This window comes from Nilaparvata lugens, chromosome 3 (assembly GCF_014356525.2).
Source record: "Nilaparvata lugens isolate BPH chromosome 3, ASM1435652v1, whole genome shotgun sequence".
Classification (NCBI taxonomy): domain Eukaryota; kingdom Metazoa; phylum Arthropoda; class Insecta; order Hemiptera; family Delphacidae; genus Nilaparvata; species Nilaparvata lugens.
Genome location: NC_052506.1, coordinates 33585769 through 33603107, shown reverse-complemented (window position 1 = coordinate 33603107; position 17339 = coordinate 33585769). Strand labels below are relative to the sequence as shown.

Genomic DNA, 17339 nt, shown 5'->3' with positions numbered 1-17339 from the left:
AATCGAGTTTAGCAATCTATACTGTGCAAACGGCCCTAAGTATACACTATTATTTAATAATATGTCTTCTCCCCAAAGTAAACTGTGTAATAACTTCCAAAAGAAAGATTCCAAAATAACCACCTGAAAGATTTGTTTGAGAGAGGTGAAGTACTCTGGAAATACTAGCAATTTATTGAAGCATTTGGAACCATAAGAGTGTTATCCAAGCTAATGAAACTGCATCTACAAGTGACAAACAGAGCTTAATAAAAGGTACAGTATGCCTACAATAAGCATCTTGGTTAGACCTTCAACCTCTTTTGCTTCTACATTGCAGCCCAGCTTGGATGATGATGATGGTATGATTATAGATGAAAGAAGAAATACCAGTGTCTGTCCAGTTAACTTAAAAACTAAGAAAGCGGTTTTAGCTTCAACAATAGCTGAAGCCTTTGACAAGGTTCATGCTTTTGCTGTAGGTGGAATTCGCTACTCAAAAACTGTCAATAGTATTCTTTACTTTATCTGTAAGGACAACTGCCCATTTGCTGTAATTAAAGGTGTGGGTTTTAAACGGCTCATGCATGAACTGGCCCCAACATTCAAGATACCATCAGTTGACTTCTTTAAAAAGCAGCTCATTAATAAATATGAAGCTACTTCTACTAGAATTAAAACCAAGTTGAACAAAGCTACTCATATTTTGTCCTTCATCAAATGTTTGGACAGAGACAATGGCTAAGAAATCGTACTTGGGAGTCACAGCCCAATTTTTAGAGGGTGACAGCATCATATCTATTGATCTGACATGTAAGCAGTTAGATTCCAATCATACAGTGGAATATCTTGGTGAGATCATGACAAATATCTTAGCTGATTGGGAGAAAGGAGAGGTAATCAGTATTGTTATTGATAATGGTTCAAACATAGTGGCAGCAGCTCAAATTGCTCTTCCTAATAAGCAGATGCCTTGCTTTGTCCACACCCTCAATTTAGTAACAATGGCAGCAGCAGTTTCCCACCCTGTTGTAGTGGCAGTTATAGCAAAAGTAAGATCCATCGTCAAGTACATTAAAAACAGTGTAAAAACAGTGTCATCAACTCAGACAAATAGATAAAATCAAATTGAAAGTAAAATTCCAGAAGGAAATGGTTCTTGATATCAAAACAAGATGGAACTCAACCTATTACATAGTCGAACGATTTCTGGAGCTTCTATCAGTAGTGAGCCAGATTGTAATAAATGATAACACCAGCCCAGAAATTTCAACTTCGGTGGAAATTTTAGATCTGCGAGACCTTGCACTGCGCCTGAAACCATTTGAATTTTTACTACAGATATGTCTGGGGAAAAATACATAAATGTATGAAAAATAATTACCATAATAAACTGCTTTACTGCTGAGTGGAGTCTGAGCATTTAAGGCAGAGGCTGTGTTGTTCTGAGCTCCTGAAAAAGTATCCCTTGTGCAGACTATAGCTATCTAGTTTTGAGTCAAAATGAGTATTTTTCCCATTCTGACTTTCTTGCCTAACAGTGAGTTTCTCAATAGATTCTCTTACTAATAAAATTCATCAATTGCACTATTATCAGACAATAAGCTAAAACATTTAGGGCTAAAAAATACACGAAGTATAAATTATTCCATTTTATTAAATTAATTGAATATTATTCATTAACTATTTTTCATCTAACCCTTAGTCAAGAATCCAACTACTATCACTCTTATTGCGATGAATTAAATTAATTACTTCTATATGAACAAACTATTTTATGTACAAATTAATCACAAAGTAAAATTTTTAAAAGGAAATAACAAAATAACACACACTTGAGTATAATACTAAAGCTTTGGGCATGACTGCGATGGCGGTGATTTTCCAGCTCCCGTCGCCACCATGCCATTTGCAGTGGTAAGCGTAAGGCTTGAATTGAGAAGATTGAACTAACACAATTTTTTAGTAAATACTGTACATTAAAATATATCGGCCCGATTGCACAAAAGCCTGTTATTTTTTAATCATGAATAATTACCAATCAGGAAAGCCTTCTTTTCCAAAAAGCCTTCCCTGATTGGTTCTCGTGAAAGTTATTAACGATTAAAATTTAACAGGCTTTTATAAAACTGGGGAATCAACTCTGAAATGTATTTATAAATATCAAATTAATTTGATGTTAATCAATATTCAAGTAGAAGAACTTACAGTACTTGCCTATACACTATTTTATGAGGACAGTTTGAAAAGTTTCCGACATGGTCATGGAGATGACAACTCTCTTAAACAAGAGCTGGAGTATCTTGCAGTCATGTTTTACTAGTCTAACTAAAATTTCAGCCATTTTGAACGCACAGTATTTATTTTATGGTTGTTGAGTACGTCAATGTCGGTCTGTGTGTCATGTCTGCTCACGACACCTCTGTTCTTAGTGTGTCATTTCTGGAAGAGGTGACAATATTATACTTGTGACCAGATATGGAAAGTAAAATCAATAGTTGAACAGGCTATACCGTAATTTCTGTACTTTTGTCGTGATTACCGTCTTGAAAAGTTGTGGGACGATGTATTGCGTTGGCAAATTTGATAGTTTCTTCCACAATTGCTGCTTTTAGATCGACAAGTAATAATGCATAGTATAATCGTGTGTAAGTTTTTGGAGATAACTGTTTGAAATAACTTCATGACTATACCAAAACCAGTTGCCATGAGACCAGTTTTCAGTCAGTTTTTTTTATTTTTGGAGCCCAAACAGACAACTGATTTTTCAGTTCTGGATGGACATAAATGTATCCAAATATCATAAAATGTTACTAATATTGATGACAAAATTCAGATTATTTGCGCCTAAACTGCGCTAACAGAGTTGAAATTGAACAATTATTGCCCTGACCTTTGCAGACATGGCACGCAACACCCGTCAACGATGGTAACATATTATGAAAAAACGCAACCAAATGTGTGAGAAACTATTGAAATATGACCAAAAGTTACACTATCTCGTGTTAACAAGATTTTTCATCTTCATGGTCAGCTCTGAAACTTTTCAAACTGCTCTCATAAAAACATTATAAACTTATCATTATAATATCAGTTCAGTATAGTAAACATCGTTGAACAAATCTTTTGTTAATTTTTGAATCAGTCACAAGCTTAAAAGATAATTATACTAAATTATGGAGAATATATGAAATACGTTCCATTTTGCATAATCGGAAGCTCTTAGGGGAAAGTTGACTGATGGAGGATACAGATTCATTTTTGATAATTCAACTACATCAACTCCTCGACTGCAAGTTTCCAATATTATTCACTTTCTTGGTTTTTTCGCTTTTCTTGGTGATGCCATGTTATCATCATCATTATCATCAAACGTGTCAACGAACACACACATGTTCTCATTTTCTAAACTGTCACCTAGAAAACAAACAGTTTAGAGTTAATAAAAAACTTCAAAAATGATTTTTCAAAATGCTGTATAGTAAATTATAATATGGTAAAATATATTACCACAACAGTATTTTTATATACAAACTGAAATTGTGATAAGTGGCACTTCTGTGTTAACTTTCTCTTAGGCCGGTTGCAGACGAACCACAATCGCATGTGGGATGTGGGACCGACATACCACAGAACAATACGACTAACGCAGAGAATCTTTCACACTACATTTGAGAAAACGCTCATTAGTGCGATTGTGGCACAGAAGCTAGGGGAAGCGTTGTGCTCAAACCAGTGGTACCATAATCGCAAGGAGAATAATCTATACCACATCGCGCAACGCCATGTGGAAGTATCAGTGCCACTGCCATGCCTGCCAATGCATTCTATATGCGCTGCGTTTGTGGTACCACATAAGAAAAATAGTAGCTCCCACATCCCACATACGATAGTGGTTCGTCTGTAACCGGCCTTAATCACACAATTTTTTAAACTTGCAGGTAACCCTGCTTTGCACCGGGTAAAATTCAGTGTTTTAAAGTGCAATCTCTTTATGTTTGCATTAGACGTGTTTGCAGTTGGTCAACTGCAAGTCATTCTGTTAATAGCAAAAAAATTTGAGTGATCGGTGGTCTAGTGGATAGAGTGCTTCCGTAGCAGCCTAGTGATCCCGGGTTCAAACCTGCTCACTACTAAAATGTTTTGACCAGATCACTCCCGTGTTATCGAATGGGCACGTTAAAATGTCGGTCACGTCTGAAGTATGACAGTCGTAAGACCCATTGATATATTATGCAGGTGAGGTGGGATATTCCCGCAAGGGACTCCCCACCATCAAGTACGAATTTACTTCATAGCAAAAGAGTGATTTGAATGTTAAATTGATTTTTGATCAAAGAAACAGTATTTTCAAATATTGGAAATAATTATTGAAGAAGATAATTTAATCGAAAATGCACAAATAATTCACGTATAATAAGTATAATAGTTTTAGTCCTCATACATACTGTACTGTATTAAATTATTTTTCAACACTAACTAGTAATATTAATTATTACTTACTGCTCACTCATAAACTCAATAATGTAATATCAATATGTTCATAAATGTATGAATGGAATCTTTTGTACAAAAATTGAAATTGAAATATTACTCACAATGCAGAGTTACTGCTCATTCTGCCCTGGTTCCACTGACATGGGTTGTTGCCGGAATCAAGGCGAAACAGCTGTAACACAGCGCGAGTAATACTTCAATTTCAAAAATGTATTTTTGGTTTTGAAAAATAAACAGTGGAGAGAGGATGTACGCTAATATGGTTTCCATTCTCGATAATAACAATGATAGTTTGATTTTTATGGTAATTTGAAATTTTTGAGTATAACCCTTCTTGCTTAATAAACTCTTTTGGTTAATTATTACCTTTTCCGGCAATTACCTTTCAGTAGGTGAAGTCGTGAGGAATTACAATAAATAATATGTTGGATGAGATGATATTGAATTATTTCTCAATATCCATCGCCAAAACTACTAAAAACTACTACGTCAAAACTACTTTCTCTAGGTTTCAAGGACTTTGACCGAATAGTTACTGCAGTCGATTTGAAGAGGAAAAACCAGCTCTTTGCACTGTTAGAGCTCATTCTAATTCATGTCTGTCTGTATATTCAATTTTAATATTGATATTATTTTTTGTACCTTGTCTTTTGAACGGATGAGTGCTGATAGTCCTCACTTCGGCCGATAGATCTCGAAATTTTGCTTCCCAATTTTGAATTACTCGCTTTAATCGTATTATCTCGCGCTTTTGTTTGTGTACTACCTCCAGAGTCAGTTTCAATTGCTTCTTGTTCGCCACTTCCTGTAAAACATCAAGCACTGTATAACCAATTACATAATTAAACTAATATCAACTGGACTAGTTAGATTGCTGAATGGTAAGTTTTAAGAAGTTTCATGAATATCAGTTCTCTATTCAAAATTCAAATCATTGAATGCTGAAAAATAATGAATAATGTATATTATAAAATGAATCGCTTACATAATAAGAATATTTAACCAAGTGCTAGAAACTCCGCTAAATCGCGCCCTCTGTGTTTATCTTCCAGGTTTGTCTCCATTGGAATATAATTTCAAACCAAATAAAACCTACAAATTGGGAGTTTATTCTGTGGCAATTATGAGAAACAAAACTTATATTGTTCCAGAAATGTTTCGTTACCAAATTATGAAAGGTGAAAGATTTCAATCAGTTAGTATCCCTCGGCGAAGTATACAGTCATGTCATGAACAAATTTTAACGTGGTTACAAGAATAAAAATTTCATCTGAAAAATTGAATAGAATTGATTTTAGAGCTGGAAAATAAATACTATTAGGGGTAATTTACGTTAAACAAAATAATTGGTTTAAAGAAATTACACTATTAATTTGTGTTCAACGGTTTAACGAGAGATTAATTTCATAAATGTTGAATACACTACAGGATTATTTTGGTAGAACAATATTTTGTAAAAATTGTGATGACAAAAAGATTCAGGTAAACTATTTTGGGAAAAAATTTGAAACAGATTATTGAAAACATTATTCATAAACAAAACAGACCGACTTGGAATGCACATTCTCAACTCCATAATTGAACGAGTGTTATCGAGTTCTCACTTTTGACTTACTGAAGGCCAAAGTCGTTGACCGTTTGTTTGTATGTTCTACAATAACTTTAGAAAGAATAGATCAATCAGCTTCAAATTTTGAACACGTATTCTTCGAACCTTTTTACAGGTCAAGTTCGTTGGACAGCAAAATTGACTCACTTCTTCGTCCTTTTTCAGGATATAAAAATAACATTGAAAGTGCATAAGAAAACAATTTGTTGTGATTTAGTCAGCTGAAGAATTCATTGCATGCAATTACTTCAGTTTTTCCATTCATTCATTCATGACATCAGCTGAGGCTATTTGGAAGCTATCACACAGACAGACAGACGCTGACACATGACTTCAGCTGATTAATATACAACATACTTTACAACTTTTACATCAACAAACTGATACGGGTTGAGATATCAATGTGCGGTTTTTGCTATTTATTTTCTCTTGGAACTCTGTATCGAAATCAAGTATCACATGACCACTTTCCCATTTAAAAAAATGAATTTGGATTCATATGAGGGTCGAAGATGTTGAAGGGACAGAGTAATTTTTGAAAAGTATTTTTTTCATTTCAAATAGGATTCCCAATGAAACCTACTGTCAAATTATTCTTGTTAAGAGAAATATTTAGCTGCTTCCATGATTTTCATCAACTCTGTATAATTGAAAGTTGCTGGTTTTAAAGATTAAAATACAACAGTCCTTAGCAATCACTTAATCACTTAGTGGTCACTAGTAATCTACCAGGAGAAGAGCCCTGATTCTCATTGTTGACTATTGTTTTTCATTACATTCCATTTATTTGATTACAGATGGCAATGGCTTTCAAATGTCAGCTTACTGATTTAGGTATGAACTTACAGCTGATTACAATATCTCGGCTTGACAAGTGAGGCCGTGACATGAAGATCTCAACGCTTTGATGCCAACCCATTTATAGACCTTAGACATTAATGCTGCACCAAATTATGTATTCGAATCCAAAGATTTCTTGGTCCACACGTGAGGCCCAGATCTCTCCAAGATCTGCTTGGGCTTTAAAATTTGTCACATTATCAAAAAGCTTCAACAAACTGAAAACCTATGAGCTAACCTTCTTTCTGCTTCGTTTTGCTTCGACTAGTAGAAGATTGATGAGCCTGCGGTTGACCTTGGAGCTGGCCTGGTTTCTCTTGAGGGCACTGCACAAGTCGTTGCACGTGATCGAAGTGGAAGGCATGTTGCATGCCACTCTCAGATGATTTCCTGACGAAAAAACGCAAATTTTAACTGTAAGTTTGGATTAACAAAGGTATAAAAAAGTTAAAAGAATTCATCATGCATACGATACGATACTCGTCAAAAGTCTTCCATACTGAATCATCTTAGACACTGGAGAGCGTATTATGAGAGAGGAACTTACTACTCTGGTATGCGATTTTACAACAAACTACCCACATCTTCAAAAAAATCTCTCACGGGAACTTTGACAGAAAAAATGATCGAAGGATATCACCACACAATAGATGTTGCTGCAATATTGCAATAAAATAGTAGGTATCAAAATTAGCATAGGGGTATATAGTGGCATAGAATATAGAATGACTGGTTGCATGCTTCAGGAGCTCTGCTCACTTGAGTAGCTTAACGCAACAAATACACAATAACAATAATCCATCATCAAAGTGTTGATGCGCTGGAATGTGCTCCATGTTTAGCCACTAGACCTATAATAAAATAAAGGAAAGAAATGGCTTATACACGTACGGGATAGGAAATTAACGAATGACGCATCATCACGTCTGAACTACTAGAATGATTAACTTGGAATTTTGCTGATAGATTCTTTATTTACCGAGGATGGTTATAGGCCTATTCAAAATTCTTCAAGATTACAATCGGTCAAGTTTTCAGTTCGTCAAACATAATATTACATACACAATATTGTTATATTAAAGACTGTAACTTCATATAATTAGTTTAGAAATTAAATTAAGAGAAAGAATAATTATACCAGTTTATAAAAAGAGGTCTCTGTTATCCATTTCTAGATATTCTTTGTAACGGTTTTTATTGGTATTATTGACATGGAATTTTTGAGCTTTCGAGCTATATAAATTAGTTGCTTGCGAATAAGATTTAGGTTTGAATCATAATATCTTTATTTGTACACATTATACCGAGTCCTATGGTTTTAATTATTCATTCTAGTGAAATTTTCTCTGTTACTACAAAATTGAACACATTCATCACATAAAGTTGACGTAAGTCGTAGACGGTATCCTTGAAAGCGCTTATTGAGGGGTTTATGGTGGATCTGTTTAATGTTGCTTTTATGAATATTTGATTTTTGCCGCATGCGTATCGAACGTACCTCCTTAAACCACTAAACCATACTGTATAAATGATTGTACCCGAGCGAAATAAGAAATAGTCAGCATTGGTAACCGAGGAATTGATCTTAATTTCAAAAAAATTATAAGATACAAACCTTAATCTATAACACGAGTAGTCTATGTGAAGCTCCCACTTCAGACCCTCCTCAATTATTACACCCAAATATTTTTAATGACTCGTTTTTTAAATTCACAGACACTTGCAAATAGCACGAATATTATCAAATTCATTAAATAGGTAAGAGTTCATATATAGTTTTAGTTTACAGTCCGCATCGTAGTTACTAGCTTAGTACAGACCAGTTATATTTTTTAAAAATGCTACATATTTATTCTTTTTAATATTTAAACATAAATTGAAAATATTTCATTTATTTAGAACGGATATGCCTCTTGAGGCGGTTCCATACACTTGTTGTCATGTTTCACTGCCAAATAATAGAACAGTATAATCCGCGAGAGAGATACCTCGCCCCTATTCAAATCTAATCTCAGAAATTCATTTACATATAATAAACATAAAATTGGTGTTAGCACTGTACCTTGAGGACGGCCATAGCCAGTATCGGAGTCATTGATTTCACTAATAGATTCATTAGTAGTGATATTATGTGACCTACGTAAAAGGTGTCTATCTATCAATTTCAACGACGTTCGAGCTCTCTCTAATGTATACGAAAGTGAATTGTGAGATACCGTCTCATGGGCTTTGAGAATATCAATAGAAATAGCTATCGTTCTCTTCACTTTATTTAAACGATCTGCAACAGCGTTCGTGAACTTGATTAGAGCATCGTTAGTATTTTGAACTGTTGAACATTGTTAGTGAACTGATAGAAAAATCCCAGATCAAATAACATTCTTGAAATTCATTAACCCTAGAAAGACAAAAGAGGTTACGTGTAGCCCCAGACAATTATATTTTCTGTTGTTACCTTGGCTGCAGTGAAATTGTATTTTGCAGTGAATTTTAGTCTATCAACTTCCTGCACAAGTGATTTGGAAGATGTAAGTCGGTCAGTAGTGGGTGAAAAAATCCCTTGGGGTTACGCGTAACCCCTGTTGTCTTTAGTGTATAGTTGATTCATTTGGGCTTCGCTCGAAAATTTAGTAAAAGTGTCAAATCAAAGTTTCGAAAAGTATCAAATCTGGTGGCCCATTAGGTTAATTTTATATTATTTATATTCATCCCGTTGATGAAGTTTCAAAAATCACATAAGAGACATTAAAAGTTGATACTTGAGAGTTTGATCATGAAAAAATAGTAAAAAATAGATCTAGTAAGAATTTTTTGATATTTTTTAGTTGGGGTTATGCGTAACCCCATGTTGTATTTAAGCGTTGCTTGTTTTGTGTTGTCTTTCTAGGGTTATTATAAAATATATTAAATTAGAATTAAATCATATAATATAATTATATTAAATTGAAATTACATAATATTAAAAAATATATTCATAAAATTGTAAAGCTTTAGAAATTAAGAGAGAAGCATATACAGAGTGTTTAGGAACTCCCTACCAATACTCTAGGGCATTGTTCCTGGGTAAAAAACATATCTAGATATCATATTTAAATTGTCCGGAAGTCTTCAGTTATTCTCACAGCGGCCATTTTGCTTTTTTCACTTATTATTTTTTCCTAAATAATGATTAACATACGAAATTGAAACTTTGTACGATCATTCATAACAAGTAGACAAAGCTAGAAAAAAATTTTAATGATTTTTCAAATTCATAAAACAAAATGGCGGCCATTTAAAATTTTGTTTCTCAAATAACTCAGAAACCGTTGGTTTTACAAAAAACTTTACAAGAATAACTTTTTTTAGTAAATTTAATTGCCTATAGATTAGTACTGGAGTTTTTTGAGAACGGACCAATATTAACTGAGATATGGCAGCTTTAATGGGTGGTGACCCACCTTTAGAGGGTTATGTAACGTTATTTTATTGTTTGAAATGACCTAAAATCGCTTACTATTAACATTCAATGCAAATAGATATTGTTGCATCATTAAGGCGACTCTATCAGCATGCCTTGGTTTGCACTGCAACAAACTTTCAGTGGTCACCTATCACTAAGGCTGTCATATATCTAGTTTCTAGTAGTTTTTATGACATGTCAAAGGCTTTTGACACCATATCTCATGAGATTTTGGTAAAAAAAACTCCAGTTTTATGGGTTTGATGATGCGTCTATTAAGCTTATGATTTCCTATTTAAGTGATAGATTTCAGGGTTCTCTTTCTCATTTTTTGAAGGTTCAGACAGGTGTACCCCAGGGTTACACACTTGGACCTATACTCTTCATTATTTATACTAATGACTTGCCAGCTGCTATAAGTAATGGAGATAATAAGGCTTTTATGTTTGCTGATGATCTGGCAGTCCAGATTAAGTGTGAAAAGATTTTTACCAATTTGAATGTATTGGGGCAGATTAATGCGACAATTGAGGACTGGACAGCTGTTAACTTTCTTTGTCTCAATAAAGTTAAGACCCAGTTGTTAGATTTTGACTTTGGTTGTAAGGCAGATATTAGTTATGTCAAATTTCTTGGCATCACATTGCAGAGTAATGTGAAATGGGAAAATCATATTTTTTCATTGGGTAAGAAAATATCTAGAGGCATTTTTATGTTATGTAGATTAAGAAATATTGTTAGCATTGATGTGTTGGTAGCTGTATATTATGCTTACATTCAGTCTTTGGCATTACATTGGTATTTTGGCATGGGGGAGAGATACCAATATGAAGAAACTTTTTGTTGTACAAAAAAGGGCCGTAAGGATCATTTGTAAAGTAGATAGTAGAGCACATTGTCGACCTCTGTTTAAAAAACTAAATATTATGACTGTTTATGCTTTGTATGTGTTTGAGTGTCTGATGTATACCAGAAAAAATCTATCCATCTTACCCATAAATAGTAATATTCACAATCATTTTACAAGACAAGCAGAAGCACTTAGATTATCACAGTGCAATTACAATTTAACTTTGAAAAGTTTTGTTGAATCTGGAAAGAGGTTATTTAATAAACTGCCTGCTCATATTAAAGAATGTGATATTAATAGTTTTAAGGTTTCTGTTAAAAAGATTCTAATTGACTGCTGTCCATATGGTTATGAGGATTTGTGGTGTCTTTGTATTTTCTTATTCTGTGATATACCTGTTTTAAAAATGTTTCTTATATTATATAGAATTTGCTTGTCTTTGTCTTATTTTTGTATATATTACGATATGACTGTGATGACTTTTAACGTTTATTGTTATATTTTAGAATTTTTTTATTGAATTGTTGACTTTGTCTTGCTTTTTTGTTAAGTGTTCTGACAATAAATGAATCTTGAATCTTGAATCAGTTACTATTGGTCAAATCTTGAAAAATCTGGTACCAATCGATAGGCAATTAAATTTACAAAAAGAAGTTACTCTTGTAAAGTTTTTGTAAAACCAACGGTTTCTGAGTTATTTAGGAAACAAAATTTTAAATGGCCGCCATTTTGTTCTATGAATTTGAAAAATTATCATAATTTTTTCCAAGCTTTGTCTAGCTGTTATAAATGATCGTACAAAATTTCAATTCGTATGTTTAACCATTATTTAGAAAAAAAAATAAGTGAAAAAAGCAATATGGCCGCTGTGTGAGTAACTGAAGACTTCAGGACAATTTAAATATGATATTTAGATACGTTTTTTACCCAGGAAAAATTCCCTAGAGCCTAGAGTATTGGTAGGGAGTTCGTAAACACCCTGTATAAATATTAGTAATAATAGAATAAGATTTTACTTATGAGGGACTGATATAGTAACACTGTATCTTAAGGCTGTGCAAAAAGCTAATAATAAACGTTCTACTAGTGATATTTTTCAAAGTTTTTCGATTTGTATATCATCAAGCTATCAAAATGAAAAAGTTTTCTCAGGAAAACATTTTTTCCGATCATTACTTTTTGAGATGAGCGCCTAAAGTTTAAATTTTCGGGACAAACATTTCAAATTCGGTAAGAGATAAATCCATGAGATCTATAGGATTGATTCTTGAAACGCCTAAAGTTTAAATTTTTGGGACAGAACATTTCAAATTCGGTAAGAGATAAATCCATGAGATCTATAGGATTGATTCTTCCTTATATACCTTCCAATTTCAATACCTTCATGGTATTGTTGATCTAGTAAAACAAAAATTTTCTGACAATATTCATTTTTGAGAAAGTTATTTAATTTACCAAAAATAACTTTTTGTTGAGTTATTTTTGGTCATTTTTGGTAAATTAAATAACTTTCTCAAAAATTTATATTGTCCGAAATTTTTTGTTTTACTAGATCAACAATACCATGAATATCACCAGTAGGAATTTTATTTTTAGCCTTTTCACAGCCTTAATACACCTCAGTACCTTACTGTATTTCTTCTTTCCAATATGATCGAATAAATTGTAATCTCTATAAGATTAGTTTTATTAATATCTTAAGTAAAAATAAAAGCTTTTCCTCCACCTAATGTCTAAAGTACCAACTTTACTCCCTGGAACTTATTGTAAAGTGTCACTTTTTCGCTCTTGAGACTAAAAAACAGAATAACTCCGACTAAACGTAACTCCATTCAAATAACGTGGGAAGCATCTCTATTTTAAAAACTTGCATTGCAAATATGGTGGAAGGTTCTAGCTCAGATGAGGAAACATAATGTAGAGTTGTCATTGAGCCAACTAAATTCAAGACCTCCACCAGAAATTTGATCAATTTATGAAATATATGTTTGTATGCCTATAATTATTGCATTCTTAATATTAGTAGATATAAAAGTTATTCAGAATAGAGGCAAACGAATATTTTCCATCAGCTAATCAAATCTGAAACGCGAACTTGAAGGCGGAAATCATTATTTCAAGCTATCATTGGCACAACTTTTGTCCATAGATAGCACTATCAGCAGTGCCAGCCGGTCAGCTAAGATGTTTGTCAAGTTTTTAGGTTATGTTCTGAAAGATTGTCACGTAAGTTTTTAACATTATTTTATTTGCAGTTTTTATAAATTAATTAGGTAGATGAAAAATGTTGTGTACATCACGAGTAAAATAGTTATTTGTGCAACTAGTGCGCAAAGTGACAGTTTGCTGCACCGAAAGAAACGTTTACGCACGAGCCGTAGGCGAGGGCGGAATGGTTTCTTGAATGCAGCAGAGGAACTTTGCGCACGTATTTCACATTAAATTTTTCCTACAGTTACCATTGAAAATGAGAAGTGGTTGATTATGGGTAAAATGATGACTGGAATCCATCAAATGTTTGTATAACTTTGTTATTAATAACAACTTTAATTTATTTTAAACTTTATAATCCAATTGAAAATTAATAATCGATAATTTATTCAAATTAAAAATTTAATTAATCCAATTAATTTGAAAATTTTGAGTAAATCTCAATTTCTAAATAATTTTTCAACCAATCAATTTATGAATGAAAAGAATATCATTTGAAATAATGAATAATTAATAATATTCAAAATGTATAATTCAATGAGTTCACTTTTTATTCATTTGAAAATCAGAAAAAATATAGATAGAACAAATTCGCATTCAAAATACACGCCAACAATGTCAACAGCTGATTGGGATGACTGCAAGATAATACACTAAGTATTAAGAGTACGCAAAGTAATACTTTGCGCACTAGAGCGGAAAAGTGATTCTTTGCGTTCTGTAATCAGTGCAGGAATGGTCACTTTTCACGGTAACTGTAGGAAAAATGCTTTTTCTCCCTTGCGGAAATCGTTGGGCTCCAACAGGGAGAAAAAGCTGTATTTTTCACTCTAGACATACAAATAACTATTACGTACCTAAGAAGGAAGATGTTATGGAAGGTTTATAAGCATTCATCTTCTCTTTTAGAATTGGCACAATTCTCTCCTCAAAGTGTTCCATGGCCATGGAGGTGATATCCCTCAGCTCCTGTAGGAGGTCATGAGGTCGCGGCGGATGAATGCTCTTGTTCACATATTTTATTACTCTCAGCAACTCATCAATTACCTGAAAATTATTGATGCATTGATTGAGTTCCTATAGTAAAAAAGAAAATGGATCCACAACATAAGAGAATTATTTATTTAAAACGATGCAGTAATTAGCTTAATAATTATTATGATTCGAAATTCTATCTAGGGACCTGTTGCATAAGAATTTTGAGCCTGTATTACATAACTAGCAGACTCGAAGATGTCCTCACCTTAGTCGGACGTAGGCGACATGTCAAGTTATAGTAGGTTAGTAATACAGATATTGATACGACTCTCAAGTCTAAATACTTAAATTAATTGAGTTAAATTAATGAGAAGGAACTATTTTCTATTGAAACTTACCTTGCCAGGTATAAAGCAACACTGTTTACATTCTATGTATTTCAGAAACGTCATGGACAGCATAGATAGTCTTGTCTCAATGGCAACCAAAATGTCACATTGTCTGGCCAAAGGATGAATTTTTCTTTCGGATTCACGTCGTGGAAGTTTTGATCTTACAGCTTTCAAAGATTTCCTGTGAAACTTCTCTACCATGTTATAACCACGATTTAAAGCTTCTTTTCCGAATTCATTGAACTTTCTACTTATCTGCAAAAAAAAAAAAATTAAAAGTCAAAGATTTTTTTCTTTTTTGAAAGCCCTGTTTCTAATATAAAACAGGCAGCGGCACCAAAATTATGAGTGGGGGGATTTGGAAGATTACCGGGGTTGTTATAGTAATTAGGTGTTTTAATATGATATTTTATATTAATATAAATAATACTTAATATCTTAAATGTAATATCAACTTACTTCCATATTGCAATGATTCAACTGGAAAAGAAATTTTATAATTCTAGTCAATAAATAAGGTTTTCTAAAAAAAATTGTTCAGCAATTATTACACAAATTCAGCTGATGATGTGTGAGCACACACGAAAGCATGCTCCTGTAAAATATTAATTTTTTATTTAATTAAAGTGGATTTTTGACAACGTTTTAAGTCTATTCAATTATTACACAAGTTCTATTACACAAGATTGCAGTTTTTAGAGTCATAGGAATAATAGAAAAACACGATTGACGAATTTTATTCTTTACTATTTATAGTACCTGGTTCATTTTTTGAGTTTTTCTATAAGAATATTTTGTGGCAATATTGATTCCCCCCTCAGACAATTATTAGGGGGAATGACAGGGAGTGCCTTGCCCCCCCCCTCCCAAATTCATCGCAACTAGAAACAGAAAATCTATGGATGTATTGTTTGAAAATTTGATGAATATGATAAATATTAATATTATATTAAACAGCAGAAATTACGGTACCAATACTTCTCATTTTCTATTGGATAATGTGAAAAACAAGATGTGGAGACTTGTATTTCCTGGATGATGCTCACATAAGATTTCCCACTAGTAGATGATGTGAACATGAATAATGTAGAATGCTCTTACTGTGATACGAACCCACAACTATTTTTTTTAGAATCTATTTTACTTTTCTTGTCAAGGGCCGGTTTACGAGCTCGGTATTTAGCTATGTTCTAGACTTTAAACAGCTGGAGTCAGAAAATTGGTATTCCGAAACGGGCGTAGTCGTAGTCTACGTTTAAATTAAAGTTCGAAAATCTAGAAAATTGAACACAAAATAAAAAGAAAATAGTTTAAAGTTTCAGCTATTTTGAATTATTTAGGAATATATCATTTTGTCAAGGAAAAACTTTTCCAATTAAAGAAATGAAAAAAATAAAGATTATCATAGAAACTACAACTCCGCCCCGTTTCGGAAAGCCAATTTTCTGTTTCCAGCTGTTTAAAGTCTAGAACTTAGCTAAATCCTGAGCTCGGAAATCGGCCCTAAAAGTTAAAATGAATAATAGAAAAGTAAATAACAATGACACGCTATTTTAAAATGTTACAATCGTAATCCTTGATTTAAAATTGCATAGTATTAAGCCAAAAATTATTGTTTAGTTTGATAATTCAAACATTTTTGTGAAAAAGTATGACAGTTTTTTGTTTTCTACGAATAAATAGTAGTCATAGGATAATGCCACAAACACTAAACTAAGTTGACTTGTATACAGAAATCTAAAAGAATCAGGTAAGTCAAGCCCAGACCCAGATACAAATGGGTGATGGTGCGCAGGCATAGCCCAATCCCTGCAGAGGATTTGAAAATTAATTTATGCTTCTTCAAGCTTTTATAATAGGCAGTTAAATTTTAAAATGAATACAAGTTGAAATAATTGTAAAAAACAGACATTAATAATACTCACAATTCTATTTTCAGCTATTTGATTGTAAGTCAAATATGAGAATATTTTTTCCAACACAATGTCAGGCAAATCCTGAAGATTGATTCTATTATCCATGACTCGAATGGTTTATTATTATTAAAATATTTTACTAGAACTGCATGAAGAAAAGATATCTCATCTTTCAATGATCATTGTAAAAAAATCAAAAATAAATATTTTGAAATAACCTAACTTTGCTGTTGCTCCTTGCAAGCATCATCTGTTTCTGATAAAAGCCTGTGATTTGTGGTAGTGTCAATCGCAAAGCAGACGATATATTTTCATAATCACAAATAATCATTTTTTCTTATTGTTTTTATAAGAAAAAAATATGCAAAATATTTTAATATCTTTCTATATGATCAAATTCTTTTCTTTACGCATACCTTTAAATGAATATATTGTGAGCAAGTCATTTGTCAAATACATTCTAAAATACAAAATCGTGATATTCATTTTTTTATTGATATTCTATCACGAATTTCTCATAGAATTTAGTTTTAATTCTTATATCGATATAAATCAAGTTAGATTATATTTTATGAAAAGAGGGAATTGGTTACGCTAGAGAACCAAAATCTATGTTGGCAACCCT

The 17339-nt window shown here is 32.7% G+C and overlaps 1 protein-coding gene across 4 annotated transcripts; it reads right to left on the bottom strand.

Moving 5' to 3' along the window:
• Positions 1 to 1630: 1630 nt before the first annotated feature.
• LOC111052337 (F-box only protein 28) lies at positions 1631 to 16990 on the bottom strand. 4 transcript variants are annotated; one of them, XR_002606165.2, is made up of 8 exons: positions 16724 to 16973; positions 14805 to 15053; positions 14286 to 14475; positions 8988 to 9206; positions 7164 to 7315; positions 5119 to 5281; positions 4578 to 4648; positions 1631 to 3396 (listed from the first exon to the last, which is right to left on the bottom strand). XR_002606165.2 is itself a non-coding variant. In XM_022338983.2 (7 exons), the coding sequence occupies exons 1-7, from the start codon at positions 16817 to 16819 to the stop codon at positions 3290 to 3292; spliced, it is 1176 nt and encodes a 391-aa protein (XP_022194675.1). In that variant the 5' UTR covers positions 16820 to 16969; the 3' UTR covers positions 1631 to 3289. The 4 variants fall into 4 exon arrangements, 2 of the variants coding, with proteins under 2 accessions (XP_022194675.1, XP_022194676.1); XR_005570744.1 differs by lacking the exon at positions 8988 to 9206 and having other exon boundaries at positions 16724 to 16972; XM_022338983.2 differs by lacking the exon at positions 4578 to 4648 and having other exon boundaries at positions 16724 to 16969.
• Positions 16991 to 17339: the final 349 nt, after the last annotated feature.